We start from the raw sequence: 21,292 nt of genomic DNA on the forward strand, positions 1-21,292 counted from the left end.
CAGATTTAGAGAGCATATAACATGATTCTTTAATCCAATGATACATTGATCTCGTATATAGATATTATACTTTGAACCATTTTTGTTTACTTACACTAATACACATAAAACACCAAAACATTAATTGTTTTGTTTCAACCGATAGATGATGAAGTTTTAGCAGCGAGATGAGTCAAAGCCCGTTGATGATACTTGCTTCTTAACTTCTTGTATTTCTGCACAAATACGGCTGTGTCAATATCCTTCTCCATAAACTTATGTTGCAGCTCCTCGGATTCTTCATCGACCTTGTTCATAGCATCTGCATTAAAACAAACCGGGCTTGTGTTTTAGAAAACCAATGTGAATAATTTTGGTTACACATGTAACAGCAACTAGAGTACTTCTTTACCTTGAAGCCTATGAAGAAGAGAACCAGGAGAGTAGAATTTAAGGATCTCTTCTCTTTGATTCTCAAGCTCATTAAGCTTCTCTTGCGCAGTTGCAAGCTCAGATGTACGGATTATTCTGCACTGTTGAAAACGGTTTTATAGATGGTGAGAACTTGAGAAGTTTCATATATATGTACTCACTATATTACACACTCAAATATCAACAATATACTTACTTGGTTTCTGAGCTCCACTATCTGTGGTTCCTTCTCCAAGTTTTCTCCTGTTATATTAGCATGAATGTTTTAGATCTCGCGATATGAATAGGATTTTCATCGTTTAAATATAGCGTTTAAATATAAGTCATGATACAAGAACTCACTAGCTAGATGTAACGTTTCTTTGCGAAGCTCTTCTCTGATCTAATGAACATATAAAGAAGCACAAGCATATATAGTGGATAAGTTTCATTTCTTGAAGACAATAGATGATTATTTTCACTTCATGTTTTCGACTTACATTGTTTTGAATAGCGACCTGGTCAAGCGAGTACAGAAACTGTTGATATGCATTCTTGTCAGACAGAAGGTTCTTGAGCTCATCCACACTATAGCAAAAAAACCATTTGAAGAAGATCAGAAATGAGTAATAAGAGTAAGCATAATATACGGAAAAGTATATGTAAATCATCAACACAATGCAAAATCACAGAGACTTTTCAGCAACAAAACTATCATATAATCCACCGAACCTAAACTCTTCCAAGCCTAAAAGGCCATAAGTTCATAATTAAAGAATACAAAAAAAAAAAAATGTGTGACACAAGACAAATGTTAACAGATTATGCACAAAAGAGGCAAATTAATTGAAAGCCAACCTTTTGTCTTTTAAAATCGAAATAATGCCGGCGGCTTCACCTGGTGAAACATGTGGTGGAATCTGCCCTGATGTTTGAGATCGGGATGAGCTAGGGCCGGTGACCAAAGACGGTGAATACCACGGTTGTGGAGATGTTTCTAAAGAAGGATGAGACTGCCCTTGTTGTTGTTCTTTTGATCCCCTGAATACAAACAACAAAAATACAAAAACAAATCTAAAAATACACCCTGAAATTGTTCCAATACTCAATATACTAACATTGCGAAAGACTTGAAAACCCAGCACAACTTCATGGACAGAGATGAGGATTCTTTCAAACATTTACCACATACTTTCTCTTAGAAGATACCCAAATCTACTAATCTTTAGAGTAACCATCTCATAAATTACTGTAAAGGAGACCAGCACAGCAACAAAGCTTTCACAAGATTATGCATCAGGATTGTTCTAGATAGGTTCGAAACAACCATAAAACTTAACTCTTTGGGTCTAGAGAATAATTAACGGTATGCATTAGTAAAGTTAGTAACTTCTGTTTTTTTTTTAAATTCAATCACAAACACATAGAAATCGCAATTCCCCAAAACAATCATAATCAAGATTAGACAAAAACAATCATAATCTGAGCTGATGTAAAAGAGAGCAAAAGATCGCATATGTAAATCACAAAGAGACAATGAGTAAAGTGAAACAGATCATGGAGTTGAATGAGATATTACCAGAAATTGAACATGGTTCTTAGAGTCGACCGATCCAGCCGAAGGGGTTTTGTTTCCGAAACAATTTTACCAATACAAATAAAAAGCAAAAATCCAAAATCGATATAACTTTACAGCAGATGATGGTGATGAAATGATCAAGGAAGGAGTCGGCAACTGCACAGAATCGTAACTTTCTTCTGCCAACGAGACATCATAACTATGATTATGTGTCGTTTAATGGGCCTGTATTGTTGGCCCATCAGAGATCTTTTAGGGTGTTTTCTCAATCCGTTTGATTTTTTTTTTGCCACGTTTGAAAATTGAAACCACAGGAACTTTTTTTTGTCCACGAACAACACAATGGACTTTCTTATTCTTTCCCAAACCAATTTTTTTTTTTTGGCAATGAGATATAAGTGACATTTTTTTTTTTGTATCTTAAAATTCGATTTGATTGACTTCTTTATATACCAAAATCAAAAATGTAAGATCAAGTTAGTTAAAACATATAGAAGTTAGAGCTACTTTAGATGACAGTAGCTTGTGTAACAGATAACACTAAATAACCTGTACGCTAATGATATATAAATACAGTTAATCTACTTTCATAATTTATTTTTCAATTTTTTAAACAACACTCTACTTTCATGAATAACTAGTAGAAAACTTGAAAAGTCCCAAGGCTTGTCCGGTTTAATTAATAAATGTCAGCCCAATTTTCACGTTATTTCATCTCGTCAAAATAAAATGTACGTGTTTTTTTTTTTTTTTTTTTTTTTTTTTTTTTTTTTTTTTTAATGTACGTGTTTTCTTTTAGACGATACTATCATTTTTTGTTGAAATAATTTACGTACGATACCTTTTTTGTATGGGTGAGAAAACAGAACATAAAAATATGTTAATTTATTTCTATGGATAAGTACACACTGTGAATCGTTTAAATTATATCTTTCTAATTAGTGCAGAACTTCAGATCTCCTGATCACCACATGATGTAACAACTGTACTCAGAGATTGTTCTGGCTGGAGGAAGTGTCGTTTTTTTTTTTTTTCTTTTAATTCTTACTACTTACAAGTAGTGCGAACAAAAAATGATATCTTCAAACGTTGTCAATAAGTATAAATATACAAAATATTGTTGGACAATAATAAAATAGAAAAACTTGTGGTTACTGGTTAGAGTTGAGCAATAATTTATGGATCATGCATGCATTTTATTATGATGTCTCTCATTAAATACAAATGCGACTTACTATAATAAAGCATATACCATAAGAAGAAAAAAACGTAAAGAGGAAATGAATGATTAGTTTATCTGGTTTTAATTGTCCGTGAAGAAGAGTTGACCATAAGTACATCTGAAGTACTTTGTCCAAAAAAAAAGAAAAAAAAATAAGTACATCTGAAGTACTGTTTCCGTTTACGGACATGGCCAGATCTTTAAAAGCTAGACCCCCCCCCCCCCCCCCTCCCTTGAATCAGGAGACCTTGTCGGCTTTAAACGTTCAACTCTTTGACCATTCGACCTCCATTATATTGCGTTGTTTTTAGTTTCTAGATACAAACAGCATGCCGGTCAGCTAACGGTTGGAGAGATTAACACCGCGTAGTTTTTATTTTATTTGGTGGGAACAGGCACCGCGTAAATCTATGATGACTAAGTCTCGTTTAACAGTTAACACAATTCAAATACTATCAATGCATGTTTCCGCATTTTCAATCTAGATATTCCATAAAATATCAAAGCATATAGACATAGTATATGGTCCCAAATAATAGCCTTAAACATACAATTGCAGCATTTGACAATTAACTAAATAAGTAGTATAATGTATAGTTCTATGAAATCCATAAAAGTATTTGCAACATTTAACTATATAGTAATAAGTTAAATTTTCCGTTAAGGAACTTTCAGTATCTTTACGTGAATATTATTAAAAGTCGAGTGCCAAGTATCAATTATCTAAGATCCCACCAGCAGAAAAAGTTGAAAGCAAATTTTAAGACATGAAATTGGTTAGTGTCGTGGCTTGTCTCTTTTAAAAAATAGTTCGAGTAACGTTGCGGTTGCAACCGTTCGTCAGCAATATGTCCCTAGCTCTTCTAAGTTTTATATTAATTGACTTTACATACAATAATTTAAAAAAAAAAACTCTTACGATAATAACATTTGACTTCGGCAACTGTTATTAGATAGGACTTGGAAAGGTCCACGGATTCGTTTCCCCTCAATTGCAAGATGCTAAGTCACAATGTGCATTAGTTAAACTTAAATCTAGCTATGACTCTTTTAATTAACTTCACATTATAAAATTATACTAGTATACTAATTTATACATATGTACATGTAATAGCTTATCAATGTCTCATAGCTTTTTCACGATTGAAAAAGATGTAGCAATGACACTTGACATCTTTAAATTAAAGAACTAGTTAATAACGGAGAAACTAAGACCACCTCCACTGGAAGGTACTCTCTTGAGTTCTCTTATTTTTGGACCCCAAATATTGAATAAACAATCCATTTCAAGTCCAATAACCTGAAAACAGATTATTTGGGAAGCATTTTGAGCAACGCATGAGAACCGTAATGTGGCTAATTAAGATTGGCTGATAAATAAATATAAAAACTATTTTTTTGAGTTGCTGGAGTGGAGATGCTCTAATGGCGAATGAACGATAGTTGAAAATTCATCGCTAAAATATTACTATTGTTTAAGGTATTCAAGCATTATACATGTACATTAATATGTTTCTTTGCCAATACTTTTAACACTGTTTTAAGAAAATTAATAGTTAAAATAATTTATTTTGAACAATAATAGCTAGCTAAATTTTTAATGCGAAGGAGAATATACAAAAGAATATAAAGAAATAGAGAGCCTGACGTGGCCTACAAAACCAATGCAACGAATGGAGAAGAAAAAGACGAAATGCATGCAGATACTATATTAATATACAGAGTATTTTTTAATATAATTCTCCTGTTAATATATGAATTTTGTGTTTGACTTCGGGGCCTGGTCGTCCATACATATGTGCTACTTGTTTTGTCGCAAGTTTTAACTGTCTTCTATTTTTATTTATTCTTGCCAACTCACGTAACAGTTCCTACTAATTATGGACTCACAAGGCCAACACTTATATATTGTGTAGGACTCACATCTTTATTTAATAACCAGTTGTCACTAGATTAAATTCGTATAAGATTTGATAATCAGCATATCAACACGACTGTTTACATTTATCTTCAGTTTCACGCATAAAAATAAATAACCAGGCTAAATATATACCCAAAAAAAAACACTATGCAAAACCTTAGATTTGAAAATTCAAATAGTAGAAATTAAAGAACTACTTCACAGCAAAATCTGAAAATCAACTCTAGTACTTACGGACTTCCAAAGCATTAGTGTGAGAGAATAGACTTTATAGCTTACATAGGGGTGTGTTTTTGAGACTTATACTTCAACGACTTTACAAAATCTATAATTCTTTTCCGACTCTATAAACCCATAATTGGATTTAGATTGAAGAATGGTGCATACTGAAGAGTCATTAATTTGAATCGGTCAATTTTTATGAATATGTGAGTTTTCAGTTCTTGGAATGATGTGTTTAGAAAACTTTGAATCTATAGATCAATTTTAAACTCAACATTAAAAACAAAGTTGAATTCAAGAAGTTAAAAATCAAGGAGTATACCATCCGGCATTAGTAACAATGACAACAAATAAATTTTCATATTAATAAATTTGAATATTAAAAGTGGGATAATGATATGTTAACCTTGTTTATATACTAGTCTCGATCGGGGAAGATGCTGTATAACTTCTGGAAACTTTTTAGCTTAAGAAAAACATAAAATAAAATTCAAGAAGGGGGCACTTTATATGGCTTTATATTACGTCCAATAGTTTAAGTTAGCTAGCTACGTGCCCATACATGGATGTGACGTGGATATCGTAAAACCAACCAATATGTACTTCACGATGTCGTTGTTTGACTTTCATAAAATAATATCCGATATCCTCAGACAATAATTCATTATTTCTTGATAGTTTAATCAAAACTAAAGTCATTACTTGGGGAAAAGATCGTATGCAAATACTTCGAGATTATTTGTTCAAAAAAAAAAAAAAGCAAATACTTCGAGATTACTTTGCATGCTGTGTATTCATCACATTTATGTTTAAAAAAAAAAAATTAATCGTCAACAGATGGAATGCATGGATGAAAATAAACCTTAATTAATATATTTGGGAAGATTCGTCCAATCACATTTTATCTATATTGTCATTATTATTCCTTATTAAACACTTAAGCTTGCTTACTTAGTTTTATAATGACAAGATCACATTAGTTAGAGACTTTTATTATTCTATTAAGGGTAATGTCAAAGCTTTAGAGTTGGAGAGGGACTTTAAAAATTACATAATTTCGTAATGTAGCTATGATTTTGTTTTGTGAAATAAATTAGTCATTGTAATTCTGGTCTAACTATTTCTTTCTGATAATTAGTCCAACCATTTTATATAGTACTACATAGAGAAATACATTAAACGATAAAACTTTTTCAGTTCATGGAAAATGATGTGTTTCAGACAATTGTCATAAATACCACTAAAATATGTTTTTATTCCAAAAATATCACAATTTAGTTTTTTTCTAAAAATACCGTTAAAATGTATTTTTTTCCAAAAATACAACATAAATTAAAATTTTAATACTAAAAACTAATTCCTAAATTCTAAATACTAACCCCTACCTCTAAAAATTATACCCTAAAACTAAATGTGTCAATCCAAACCTAAAAAAAAAAAATTCTACATCCTTAAAAATCAATTTTTTGTTTTGTGGTAATTTAAAAAAAAAACTTATTTTTGAGAAAAAAAAAATTAAAACGTTGTATTTTTGGAAAAAAAACTTTTTTAATGGTATTTAAAGAAATTTCTCGTAGTTTTTGTTTTTGATCAACCTGTTTAGAATTCTGTTAGATACTATTTATATAGATACACGTTATATAGCCTTGACCTAATATATATATATATATATATATATATATATATATATATAAATAAAAAAAGTCGAATAAGATGTAATCGAAAGACTATTAGCTAAATTACATCTTTTATCCTATAAAACACAAGTCACCTTGCCAATTATATCATGCCACATAGATTTCTATTTTATATTTAAATTAAAAACAAATATGTATATATATAAAAAAGCAAGAGATCGTGGAAAGAAAAAAAAATTAAAACAAATATTTTTCAGTTTTTTTTGTTCCTGAGAATTTTTAAACAAAAACTGTAAAAATATATCCCTAATTTTACTCTCACTATCACCTCCACGATCAAGATATATAACTGAATTAATCTCCTATTTAACACCAAATTTTGTTTCTTCCTGTTCACTATGATTACGATTTTCTCTGTTTTCCTCTCCAATTTTTTTCTTCTTCTGGTTGCCATATAAACCTACAGTTACAATTCTCAGAAAGGTGAGTACTTAAGCTTTGTTTATATTCATTCACTTCTCTTGTACTCATTGATTCTGAATTTATCTATTCATTTGGAAGATTTGGTAGTTAGTGTTCTAGATTTTTTCTTTCTCTTCATAGATTTTTTAGAATTTGTTTTTATTATCAGAATTTTTGTCTATTAATTCTAATGTCAATTTTTCAATTTCATTTCATGTATTATTGTGGTTGCCACCTGCTTGAATTTGAGAAGATGATCTGAATCACAATAACTGGAGAAAATTGTGGATGGACTTGATTTAATAGTGGTGGATGACAAGGTAAATAGCTTAATTTTAATTGTTTATATTTAGCCACTTCTACATTGCTTTCATTATTTCATACCCAACAAACTCCAGTTGAACACTCTATTGTGCTTGACTATGTTTTCAATTGTATTTTACAAAAAAAAATTTGCTTACTTTGGTTCAAGATCATGTCCTCAAAGCATTTATTGTTGTATTGTCGGTTAATGGGTTTCATCGAAAGAATGGGTTTGTGATTCATCAAGAGGATGATGATCGATGATGATAACTAGAGAGCTCAAACAATAATGGCGTTGGTTAGATCTGATGGAAGTAATATTCAATAGAAAAGGGACACAAATAGAAGAGACATATATATGATAGCACTGTTAATTGTGAATAATGAACATGTCCACATATATATTCCCAACTTTGCATTATGACATTAACATAACAGATAATTCATTTTCATTTTCTTAGTCTCATTTTTGTCGATTGTATTGTACATGAAATCAAAAGTTGCATATATATATATATATATATATATATATATATATATATATATATATATATATATATATATATATATATCTTTTTTATACAAAATGGCACATTTGTAGTATATGTCTTAGTGTGAATAATTTATGTTTAATTTTATTACATCTTAATCTTTATAATAAATTTTTTCCCGTACGAATTATGGGTCCAATACTAGTATTTTAATTAAGGAAAAAATTATATTAGCAAATGTTGCAAAAGTCAAATGTATATACGAAGTCCTATTGAGTTGACCCATTCCCTTCCCAACGGGACCCGATCAGCGAAGTCTCGCGCCGGGTACTTTCGTTTCGTCAAATGCTTAAATATCATATTTTTGGGATCTTTTATATATGCACCACTAAGAGTAATTTACAAAAACAATTAAATTATATAAACGAAAAACATAGGAAAAAAGATACACATGTACATGAGCCTATTTTTCTTAAGAATTTCTTGTGGTACTTAAATACTTATATTTCCAAGTTTTGACAAATAATGACATATTTTAGAAATTAATTAGTCTTCATCACGAAATTTCTTCCTCCTCCTGTTTATGTATACATATGAGATAAAATGACGTATGGAATCAAATGTATATGCATCTACCATTTACCATTTCAACATATTTATTTTCCTCACTACAAAATATTCTGTGTTGACAATTAGTAGCATGATTTTCATTTACAAAGAATCATTGCTGAACTAGTACTGATAATATAGTTCGTACGATACCAATGATCCAAAACTTGTTGACTGTAGATAAACGATCTCCAACATGTTGTTGTACAACTGCTACAATTTTTGTCTGTAGAGTATTGTATATATTTGCTATATCCTATATGTATAAAATGAGAAGTGATTGACTAATTTAAGTATAGGTATATAAATGCGATAGAAATTTCACAAACTAAAAGTAACTTTTTGCGATGGCTTTTAAGATACTAGCTATGGCGTACGGGGTTTATTTAGTCATATGTATTTTAGGTGTACACTTGTTAAATTGTCACATTCCGCATTATTTTTTAGCAACTACTTTGAAATTGCCATATCGTATATATATGCGATTGAGTTGAAGAATGGCATTAGTCGTTACTCACTTGTATAATTTAGTATCAGACCTTAAATTTATTTAGACTCAATAGTCGATGCTTCATCGGACTCAAAAAATCTCTATTACAACTTTTTGGATCTATATTGTGTATCATTTTTTATATGAAGTAATTAATTTTTAAATATAAATATATGTATGTATTTTAATGAAAGCTTGAGTACTCAAGTACGGGTATCCACAACAGCCGCAAGTACACGAATATTTTGGCGTATCCAAAATCTGTGTATTCGAAAAGCATTCATTACAGACCTTTTCGATTACGAATCTAAAACGTATAAAGTTTGAGATTTTGCATGCCTCCCCCATATCGTTCTTCATTTATGTAAATTATACGTATCTGATCAGACTATCATATTGTATGTATAAAAATACTCTTTAACCCGAATTAAAACTTGTAAACAATTAGGTATGCTTTTCATAATAAACATATATGCATCGAACTATCGAAGCTATCATTTTCATCTGGTAATTATAGTAAAACATTTTCGAACATACTTCTAAACTTCTTATATTTTAAATTTAATAATTGAAATAAATAAGGATATGTACTCTATCATCTCTATATGATAGCTGTTGCGCATTTGTGACCAGAATCGAGAGCTATAAGATCTTGTTATGTCCATCTATTTATTTATATCAAACGCAAACATTATCTATAATATACTATATGTTTTTCTCGTCAACAATATAATATATTTTTTGCCGTGAAAATTCAGGAGGTAACTCCATAATACATAAACTAGGTAGACTTTTGTAATTTGTATTCTTATTTTCTTCTATCATTTTCAAATTTATTTAATATTATTGCGAGCTAGAGACCCTACCATCTTGTGGTCTTATCGTTCAAATAGTTTAGTGTATATAAATAATAACAACAATATGTCAACGGTTTTTGGTGAGGAGGAATTAAGAAGAAAAAGTCATGTCTCCAAGGATTTGACTCAGACCAATACCAAAACTGCCTTAACTCGACAAAATATCAATTCTGGACTATTCATTTCAACGTCTCCTCCAAACACGTATGTATATAAATACCTCCACCCACCAACACCATATCTTACCAAGTCTTTAAACATAGATCCTCGCATTTACCTATAGATTTAATATCTCTAGAATTTTCAAGAGCATCGAGATCCAGCAGGTATATTACACAGCGTCCTTCCCTACAAAACATATTATATAACTTCTAAGTTTTTGTTCTTTGATAAGTTCTCTCTATATTTGCTAATTGATTATTGATGCATGTACGTGGCGATGTCTCATTTGCAGTACAACAAAGGAAAATGTCGCCGTCGATGATAGCTCCGGTGGTCGAAGAAGAGAACAAGAAATACCAAAAAGGTGTGAAACATCTTTGTGACAATGGTGTGACCAAAGTGCCAACCAAATATATATGGCCAGAACCTGACCGACCTATCTTCACTAAATCCGACAAGCTCATCAAACCAAAAGGAAACCTAAAGCTTCCCCTCATAGATCTCGCGGAGCTCCTTGGACCTAACCGGCCTCACGTTCTACAAACCATAGCCGAGGCCTGCGAAACCTACGGCTTCTTCCAGGTTGGTTCCCAAATCCCAAATGGTTAAAGTAAGCGCTAGATTACACAAAGTTATATTTAGCTTGCTTGCTAAACAAGTTAAGCTATGTTAATGGGCATGTAGGTGGTGAATCATGGGATGGAGGGAGATGTGAGCAGGAACATGATAGAAGTGTGTAAGAGATTCTTTGAGCTTCCGTACGAGGAGAGATCAAAATACATGTCGTCAGACATGTCGGCTCCAGTACGGTACGGCACGAGTTTCAACCAGATCAAAGACAATGTCTTTTGTTGGAGAGACTTCTTGAAACTCTATGCACATCCTCTCCCTGATTATCTTCCTTATTGGCCTTCTTCTCCCTCCGATTTCAGGTAAGATTTTCCCACATTTACATTTTTTTCGTTTCCTAAAATATAGATATTTTAAATTTTGAAATTTCAACAAGAAATTTAACAAGTACTTTTTTAGCACATGTGTTTTAAGTATTAAACTCGAAAACAGGTAGTTCAAAGCTATATTGTGTATTACATCTTTAGACATACAATTTAGAATCTTTTACCAAATTCTTCTATTTTGGTCACAAAGTGCATACGCAATCTAAGGCTATGGCGGTTATTTGATTTATTAAAAAAAGATATGTATGTAAGTGGCGGCTTGTGAATCAATAGATCGATGAGTGGGATTATTATCATACTACTAAATAACAAAGAAAAGGTCACATAAAAACGACTTATTTATAATTTATCTTCATAGCTACACCGCACCACCAAAAAACTAGCAGTCACGGGGCTACTTTACATATCACGCGTAATATATAATAAATCATTGTCCAATATGTTTTATTTAACATAGTGTAAATTTACTAAAAGTTACATGTAACTAAACTTTATATGTATAAAAACAAATTGAAAAACAGGAGTTTGGCGGCTACCTACGCTAAAGACACGAAAGAGATGTTCGAGATTATGGTGAAAGCCATCATAGAGAGTCTTGAAATCGATGGCGGTGACGAGGCCGTGGAGGAGTTGGAAGAGGGAAGTCAGTTGATGGTGGTGAATTGTTATCCGCCTTGTCCGGAGCCGGAGCTGACGCTAGGGATGCCACCTCACTCAGACTACGGCTTCTTGACGCTTCTTCTTCAAGACGACGTCGAAGGCCTTCAGATTCTGTACCGTGACGAGTGGGTCACTGTTGATCCCATCCCTGGCTCTTTTGTCGTCAACGTCGGCGATCATCTCGAGGTATATTAATTAGCATATTCCTTGAACGTTTTCCATGAAGTGTTTTTTGTTTTTGTTTTTTGTTGTCTAAATAATTTGTATCTTAAACTCGATGAACAGAAATGGATAATGAAAAATTCCAACTATATTGTTAAACTTAGAAACATATAGTTTGTTACTACATAAAAACATTTCTCATGAAAAATAATTCTACAAGATAATCATTGTTAGACTTAGGCTAGTAGTTAATTTTTGATATTTAATAGTGATTAGCAAGTCAAAGTTAATTTCTATTTATAAGGATCTCTACATTTTTTGTTCTAACTAACAATTTTGGTCCCTCTTTCTGTAGATATTTAGTAATGGGAGATACAAAAGCGTGCTACATAGGGTATTGGTAAATTCCACAAAGCCTAGGATATCAGTGGCGTCGCTTCACAGCTTCCCCTTGACCTCCGTTGTGAAACCATCATCGAAGCTCGTCAATGAACTTAATCCACCACAGTATATGGACACCGATTTTGCCACTTTTCTTCAATATCTTTCGTCTCGAGAACCTAAGTGGAAGAATTTTCTTGAATCACGCAAGATTCACTGTATAAGATAAATGAAACTACCCTTTTCTAATGTTAATAACATTGAGGTGAATCAAATTGTGTTATAGATTTACGTCATATATATATGTACAAGGAGATATAATAACAAAATATACAGCCATATCTTTCCTCTTCGTGAACATGATTATGATTTTCTACAAACAGAAAATACGAGACTAGAGAGTAGAGATATAGGATATTCTTAGCTATGTTATTTTAATAGTATTCTGTTCCAAATATGTTTGTAATCTGATTAAATATCCGAGAGGTTTTTTTTTGTTTTTTCACATAGATTTTGGTTTCACAGCACGTTAACAATAATAGAAACCATAATCTTGAACTAGAGAGGATTTTAATTTAAAGGGTGGTTTTAAATTATATATATATACACACATATCATATAGGACAATTGTCATAAATGCCACTAAAATATGTTTTTATTTCAAAAATACCATAATTTAGTTTTTTTTTCAAAAATACTACTAAAATGTAATTTTTTTCCAAAAATACCACATAATTGAACTAAAGTTCTAATACTAAAAACTAATTCCTAAATTCTAAATACTAAATCCTACACCTAAAAACTATACCCTAAAACTAAATGTGTCAACCCAAACCTAAAAAAAAAAATTCTACATTCTTAAAAATCAATTTTTTGTGTTTGTGCTAATTTTGGAAAAAAAAAAATTTGGTATTTTTGGAAAAAAAACTAAAATGTGGTATTTTTGGAAAAAAAATATTTTAGTGGTATTTAAAGGAATTTCTCTATCATATATGATGTAAGTGTTAAATATCTAAGAAAATTGTACAAAAAATGCTTAACATATGCTTAAAACATACTTAAAATATGCAAAAAAAAACTCTCTCCCTAACAAAAATATAAATATGATTAGACACCAAATCTAAATATTATAAGCAAAAAGAAGAAGATTAGAGTGAAAGACTAACCTATAGATGCCAAGATCAATGAGTATGAGGGTCTTGGTTACACTTGAGCCAATGCTTGCATCAATGACATCTTGGATCTTTGTGAACCTTCCACAACCTTGAAGAGATACCTTGAACACCATAGTGTATCCTTTGATGGGAAACTTTGAGAACTTGTCACATTTAGGTGAATCCAATTGAATTGGAGAGATGATGGATATAAAGAAAATGAGGAAAAACATGCTAGACATAGTATATCAAGAAGATGAAATGTAGAAATTTTTTTGAAGAGTTCATAAGCTTTTATTAACTTGGGGAAGATGAAATGAGGAGAAAATTGTTAAGAGGACAAAGCTTTTTCTTTCTTTTTAAAAAACTTGGGGAAGATGATGATGATGATGTTGATCAATTAACTTCAGAAAGATGATGACGTTAATAAATTAAAATCCCATTTTAAATATTTGACAAAGACCCTATCTCAAACTCATTTTTATCACAACTAATTTTTATTTTGATTTTTTACCTTTTCAACTTCACTTGAAATTATCTAGTGACATGCATTACCATTTATGCGTAAGAGATGGGCTAACACAACAATTGTCTCTCTTCAAATTTCCATTTATTAAATCAACACAAACATAACCTTGGCATCTTGTGGTTTGTATTACAAGCCTACTAATGTATAATTTCCACTAATTTTACAATAATGTTTGGTGCAAGAGTAGAATAAATAGAAAACAAACACATATAAACTTAAATAATTTTTTTTGATATATAATCCAAACAAAAACATTTTCTTATACCATCTTTAAACAGACATACTAACAAAAACTTAATTTCCCAAAATGAACAAAAGGTAACCTAAAATGTAACAAATAATATCTTCACATCTACAAAAAAAAAAAAAATACATAGAACAAACCTAAATTATTAACAGATAATACGTAGACAATTAAAATTTGTGTATGAAAGTTTATAAATAGTTAAGGTTTCTTCCAAAAAATTGATTTTTTTGGTTTGAATGATATCATGTATTGTGAATGATTCTCCCATGATTAATGTTGTAAGTTATATAAGCTAAGGATCAATTTTAAATTGTGTATAGATAGTAATACTTTTTATGATCATCATCCAAAAACGAATTGCTTAAGAGAATCATGGAAGACTGTGGGAAACAAGAAAAAAAATAAAAAAGATTTATGGAAAGAGTCGACATGAGAGAGTTGTGGTGTGGAAGTTGGAGTGTAATTTAGAGATTGACTGAAAAGAAAAATTATTATGCCCAAAAGGCCAAAACAAAATGGTTTAGTTGAAAGCAAACAACAAATTGTTTATAAATCAAACCAAACCTTTTCTTGAATATAAACCGAACCAAATCAACCTGAAGACTTAAGCGACGTCGTTTGGTTGAAACCAATGTAGAAGCGACGTAAGCGACGTCGTTTGGTTCAAACCAATGTAGAAGCGACGTCGTTTTACCTAAAAAAAATCTCCCTAAAAAAAATGTCAAAAATCTGAAGCGACATTGTTTAGGTTCAGGATCTGTTTAATGTTCTCTTCTCTCTCGTCGCGACAACCATAGTAAGAGCTTAGGAATTAGGGATTCGGTTCTTCGGCATCTCTTTTTATTCTAAGCAATCTGACTGATGATTCAGCTTCTTCTGTCAGAAGATATTTGCCTTTTGTCCCTTTAAGATTACTTGATTTAATTGCTTCTCGTTCAATTGATGAATGTGGTGAACCTGATGATTACGCAATAGTGTTTGCTTCTGGCTTATTGATTCTCGATGATTACGCTTGTGGGAATCTGTAGGCTGTAGCTTAATGATTGAGTAAGCACAAGAGAAGGAGATAAGAGAAAGTAGTTTAAAAAAATGGAAGTAGAGGGTATCTACAATGGGGTGCAAAGGTTCAGAATTGGTTAGCTCTGTTCTTTGGTGGATATAAGCAATAAAGAATAGTCTATATGGCAGAAGAGGACCACGGGTTCCAAAGATTTTAGATTAACTAACTATTGCGTGTTTGTAAATGTAGAATGGTCCAGAACTATGAGCAGAAGAGTGACTTGAAAAAGCATGATTTTGTGAAATTATAGACTATTTTAGGACTTAAGCTGTTGGATGTGGCCAGTTCTCCACTCCCAGGAAAGGGTTTGAGTTATTGAGATTGGTTTCTTTGGAAACTAGATGGAGACACAATCTGGTCTCTGATAAACATATCCAATTGTGCTTTTTAGGTTTATCATTCTCTGTGTTTCTTGGTTGTACACATTAATGTAGTAGACTTCACAACATAAGTATCATTTCATTCTAGCTTTGTAAAATATGTCAACAATCGTTTGGATGGTCCATATGCAAAGGGAATTCTTTGTATTTTTAAGATTGTGTCAAGAACTTGATAATGAATATAGTCTTATTTTTTTTTGGTTCTATGGTAGAAAATTCACAAGTTTTGGTTATTGTACTGAGTTTAAAATATGTGTATTCACGATGAACTATGAGGGGACAATATAGTTCTTTGATACTCAAACGTGAAATCTATTTGTTTAACATGTTACACTTTTTAGGCCGAAATTGTAATTTAAGCGAACGCTATAATAACAACAAGAAGCTATTGTGACTTTTTTACTTCAGACTTTTGTGACGCAATAGACAAGGTTTTTTTGAAACGGGTAGTACAAACACAAGTAGAGATGGATGTGACCATTAGCAGAAAATTTATATTAGTCAATAACGTATGGCTTAATTAGGTTAACAATATCCCAAAAGATAGTAATGAAAATTTGGAAACTTGTCTAAAACAAACAAAATATGTTGACCAGGAAATAAGGGGAAATAAATTCTATGACAAAATAAAGAAAAATGTATATACTACCAAAGAATTAAATTGCATGAGATTGTAGTCAACAAATTAATATTTTCTTTGGAAATTAATTTAACATTTATGTGATGGATTCACTCCTATATATTCTCTCAATGTCTAATTGTTGCATACGTCATAAGAAAATTGAAAGAGTTGGAAAGAGAGAAGGATGATTGGTTGTAAGAGTTTGCTTATCGTTCTCTTAATTGTCTCTCTCTTTGCTCGTCACCAATGTAAGAATTTGTTCAGTTTTTTTTGTTTTCCCTACAAACCAAAACTTATAGTTGATGCGACTCAACTCAAGTATATTCGTCTTATCTCACCCATCTAAATTCATATTAACATTTGTCATATGATTCGATGGATTCATATCCAAAGTTCAAAACACATCCAATAAGATCAGTGTTCTCCCTGAAATATCATAGATCAGTCATACATGCATATATATTTTTTTTCACATCCATTTTGATAGTCAATATACATTTGTTGTTATTTTCGCATACACTTTATAGAAGAAAGTTATTAGTTGAGATCTAATCAAAGATGAGCTGTAATATTACACTTGATACATACTCAAAATTTATACTAAATATTACACTTGATTCGAAGGCAGTTGTCGGTTTTCTCGAGACATGGGTTAGCGAGGCTCACCCTTTGTCTTTCCTGGTATGGTTGTGCCACGGCTTTATATCTAAGACTAGTGCGTCCGTATTTTACACACGTATAGAAAGGCAAACCGTCTAGCTGACGGTTTGGTAAATTATGCTTTCTCGCTTGAGTTAGGTTTTCATGCTTTCGATGTTGTTCCCAGTTGTCTTAGTTCAATACTGTCAGAGGATAACCACGGTTCTGCTATCGTTCGATAGTGTTGTTGTTTAATTTTTTCTTTTAATAAATTAGAGGAGGCATTGTCTGTTATTGTTCGTAGTGTTGTTGTTTAATTTTTCTTTTAATAAATTAGGGGAGGCATTGTCTCCTCCTTTCCCATCAAAAAAAAATCATACTTAAATATATCATCATTACTGTTGGAACATAATTATTTTGAGATAATATTTGTAGGTCACGAGCCGGATCCCGATCGCCACGAGCCGGATCCCGATCGCCATGAGCCGGATCTCCACGAGCCGGATCCCGATCGCCACGAACCGGATCCCGATCGTCAAGAGCCGAATCCCGATCATCCAAAAGGAATAGAAAGATGTTTCCATAAATTTATGGGAGAACCATGGCAACTCGAGTATTTGTGTTGTATCAAAAAACCTTCCATATGCACTCCTTTCATCTTTCCTGAAGATTGCATTAAGTGCCCGCCGCTTACAAAAGATGAAACACCTTCTCCTTCGATCGATGCAACATTGCCTGATATGTAAAATGTTTATTGACTGATAATGTTATTTTATAAAAAAAAATCATTAGATAAAGTTTCGTGTATCATGCGGAATTTTAGTCTGACATTTGAATAAAAATATTTGAGAAGATTTTCAGGTTTTTTATATATTTAATTAAGGCCTTAACCTGGAGAATGTTTCAGCTTTAAAGAAAAAGATATAATTAAAACAAAAATTATGATGAGTGAACGAAAGAAAGGAAAAAAAAATGAAAAATTCTTGAATTCACCCTTGGGGGTGAACCACTCTCATTCACTCTTAGGAGTGAACCACTCTCATTCACCCCCTCATTATAAATCAATCAAATCAAAATATAACAAACTGCTATGTCATGTTATATCTTATTATATAAACCTTAATGACAAAATTACTTATTAACAAGATCGTGACACATGTCAATTATATTGATTAGATGTCGACACGTGTCTAATTCTATTTACAAAATTTTATATGTTTACATTTTTAAAAATGTCAAAATTACTCATTAACAAGATAGTGACACGTGTCAAATATATTGATTAGATCATGACATGTGTCTAATTTTATTTACATAATTTTCCATGTTTATATTATATAAAAAAATTATTTTTTCTAAATAAAAAAGGATAACTAACAAAAGCAATATACTTTCTAATTATATATTATACGTGTGCTCTCAATAAAATTTGACATGTGTTAACCAAAAAGAAATTAATTAAACATGTATATTAATCAATAAATAATGAATAACAAAGTTAAAAAGAATAACATAAGTTATTTAACATAATTTTAGTTGAATATAAATTATATTTATCGTTGTAATATAAATTTTTATTATAAGTAAGCACACAAAACCTTGAAAGAGTAATGAACTTAAAAAAATCAATACATGATGTGTATTAGTATAGTTTTACATGTTTTATTTTAAAGATTTTAATGCATGTAGTAATATGAGAAACCTGAAAGAAAAATAGAAAAACTGAGTTTGTAGGAATGAATTTTTGGTTAATTGATGAAAACTGACAAAAGTATTACTTATGAAATTACCACATATAGTAGAATAATATATAGGATATTTTTAAATTTCCAAATTTTTTGTGGATGTTAACTGATTTTTTTACTGATTGTTCATTGTTAAATTTAAAATACTAACCAATATACATATTATCTCATATGATGCTCATATTAGTTTTTTTTATTATAATTTTAACTAATACATGAAAAAATGAATTATGGTTTTACGATGAAATAGATAGTTAAATGTGATTACTAATTGAATGTCTAACGATGAAATTTATCGAAGATTTAAAAAATTTCAAATATTAATATGTATCATTTTTAAAAAATTGATTCAAGAATATTAATCATATTTTTTTATGTTTGATTTTATAATTTGAACACATGTATTTTTGTAATGCATATGTTAAAACATAAGATAATACGAAATATATTATAATTTATAGGAATGAATCTTCACTAATTTGATGGTAATGTCTATATATCTTTATACATGTTTTTATTTTATAACTTTCACTTATTTAAAATTGATTATGAAATGAGTTAAAATTAGTACTTATGAGATACCAACATAACAAATATATCTTAAATATGTTGATTCAGTTTAATTGCAAAATATATTTTGCTAATTTTTATTTGTATTTTCAATTCTTACTAAGATATAGACTTGATATGATTTATTAACTGTGTTTGATAAAAAATATTTAGTTCTATGCATTAAAATTAAATGTATAATTAAACTTAAAATATGCTTTATTACTATGTTATAGATATTTAAATGGTACTCCTTGTCCTATAAGAGTTTTTAGATAAAAACACAAACATTAATAAACAATAAATATTATGTCATTTATAAAACTTCAACCAATAAGAAAATATACGGAAAACGATATACTTCTCCAAGAGAATATCATATCAAGCCAGATATAGCTCAATCTATTATCACATGCTATATATCTTAGAGAAAATATTTCTCAATTTATATTTCTCAATTTATATCTCTCAGACTCCATAGTTCAAGATCTATATCTCCTTTGAAACATATTTTTCACCTAATTACCCACAAACATCGGTTTTGCTCGGTTCACTATTTACTGAACCAACTAAATAAAATAATAAAACAAATATAACCTAATTTAAACCGAATTAAATTAATTAAAACAAATTAAAAGAAAAAAAAGAACATAATGATTTTCTTCTGTTGATCAAAGATTGAGCTCTATCTAGCTTGATGTGATACTTTTTGTGGGAAAATAGATCGTTTTCCCGAAAAATATATTGCATAGTTCAAATAGTCATAAATTGTTATATTAATAAAAATTATACATAGAAATTTGAGAAAATATTATAAAATAATGCAAAAAACCTTCAAACTCTTATATAATAGAACTCAGAGAGAGTTTTAAAATGAAATATGAGAAGTTCATCTTCAATATTAAAATGTTACAAGATAAAATCTAAAAACATGTCTATTATTACTTAATTATTCTCAATAATTTTTAAAAAATTTTATCCGCGTTATTACGCGGGCCTTATCTAGTTTATAAAAGAAATCAAAACTAAAATAAAAAGACAAAACAAGTTAAGGAAACCAATTATGTAGATTTTTTATTAAGGAAATTATATTGGTTTAGGTTTATAAAATAATGATTAGAGTTTATATTTTACAATTAAACGAAATCATATGTCGTTTTGGGTTTATAAAAAGTGGTTAGGGTTTAGTTTTTACAATTAAACACAATTATGTGTCGGTTTGAGTTTACAAAAGAGTGGTTAGAGTTTAGGGTTTAGATTTTACAATTAAATGAAATTATATGTCGATTTGGGTTTACAAAAGAGTGGTTAGAGTTTAGGGTTTAGATTTTACAATTAAACAAAATTATATGTCGGTTTGAGTTTACAAAAGAGTGGTTAGGGTTTAGATTTTACAATTAAATAAAATTATATGTCGGTTTGGGTTTATAAAATAGTGGTTAGGTTTAGATTTTACAATTAGAAAATTGTATTTTATTTTGGGTTTATAAAAAGAGTGATTTGAGTTTAGATGTTATAATTTAAAACTATAATATAATGTTTAGAATTAATAATTATAAAATTAATTAATATACATAATTCATTTCCTTAATCAATAATTTGTTTACTTAACTAAGAGGGGGTGAATAAGAAAGGTTGATGAATTGTCCAATAGGGGTCCTAAAAAGTGAACCCAAAAATTGTCCAAAAAAAATATACTAAGTTTTAAGAAATAGAAAATTCTTTGTAAACTTTTGCAATTTACCAAAAAGTTAATAGTAACCGACGTCGTTTCATGACCTGGTCGTGATCCTCTCTCGTCGCGGTGACAGGACACTGTCTACGTCTGCCGTCGGAGCAGTGCCGACTTAGATAGGGGGACAA

General features: G+C 30.3%; 2 protein-coding genes and 1 long non-coding RNA gene across 4 annotated transcripts; 2 read left to right on the top strand and 1 right to left on the bottom strand.

The window, feature by feature from the left end:
• Positions 1-4: 4 nt before the first annotated feature.
• LOC104792445 (vacuolar protein-sorting-associated protein 37 homolog 2) lies at positions 5-2,190 on the bottom strand. 2 transcript variants are annotated; one of them, XR_015559396.1, is made up of 7 exons: positions 1,970-2,172; positions 1,249-1,431; positions 891-978; positions 754-793; positions 608-654; positions 392-507; positions 5-301 (listed from the first exon to the last, which is right to left on the bottom strand). XR_015559396.1 is itself a non-coding variant. In XM_010518589.3 (7 exons), the coding sequence occupies exons 1-7, from the start codon at positions 1,981-1,983 to the stop codon at positions 135-137; spliced, it is 660 nt and encodes a 219-aa protein (XP_010516891.1). In that variant the 5' UTR covers positions 1,984-2,190; the 3' UTR covers positions 5-134. The 2 variants fall into 2 exon arrangements, 1 of the variants encoding a protein (XP_010516891.1); XM_010518589.3 differs by having other exon boundaries at positions 392-512; positions 1,970-2,190.
• An 8,072-nt stretch (positions 2,191-10,262) lies between these two features.
• LOC104792447 (putative 2-oxoglutarate-dependent dioxygenase SLC1) lies at positions 10,263-12,862 on the top strand. The gene is made up of 5 exons (XM_010518590.2): positions 10,263-10,509; positions 10,638-10,927; positions 11,030-11,277; positions 11,823-12,147; positions 12,479-12,862. Exons 2-5 carry the CDS (start codon positions 10,652-10,654, stop codon positions 12,731-12,733), a joined length of 1,104 nt encoding a protein of 367 aa, XP_010516892.1. The 5' UTR covers positions 10,263-10,509; positions 10,638-10,651; the 3' UTR covers positions 12,734-12,862.
• A 3,769-nt stretch (positions 12,863-16,631) lies between these two features.
• On the top strand, positions 16,632-17,989 carry LOC104792448 (uncharacterized). The gene is made up of 2 exons (XR_015559387.1): positions 16,632-16,744; positions 17,571-17,989. It is a non-coding gene; the product is annotated as an uncharacterized LOC104792448 (long non-coding RNA).
• The last annotated feature ends 3,303 nt before the right edge of the window (positions 17,990-21,292 follow it).

This window comes from Camelina sativa, chromosome 6 (genome assembly GCF_030686135.1).
Source record: "Camelina sativa cultivar CO46 ecotype springtype chromosome 6, ASM3068613v1".
Lineage (NCBI taxonomy): Eukaryota > Viridiplantae > Streptophyta > Magnoliopsida > Brassicales > Brassicaceae > Camelina > Camelina sativa.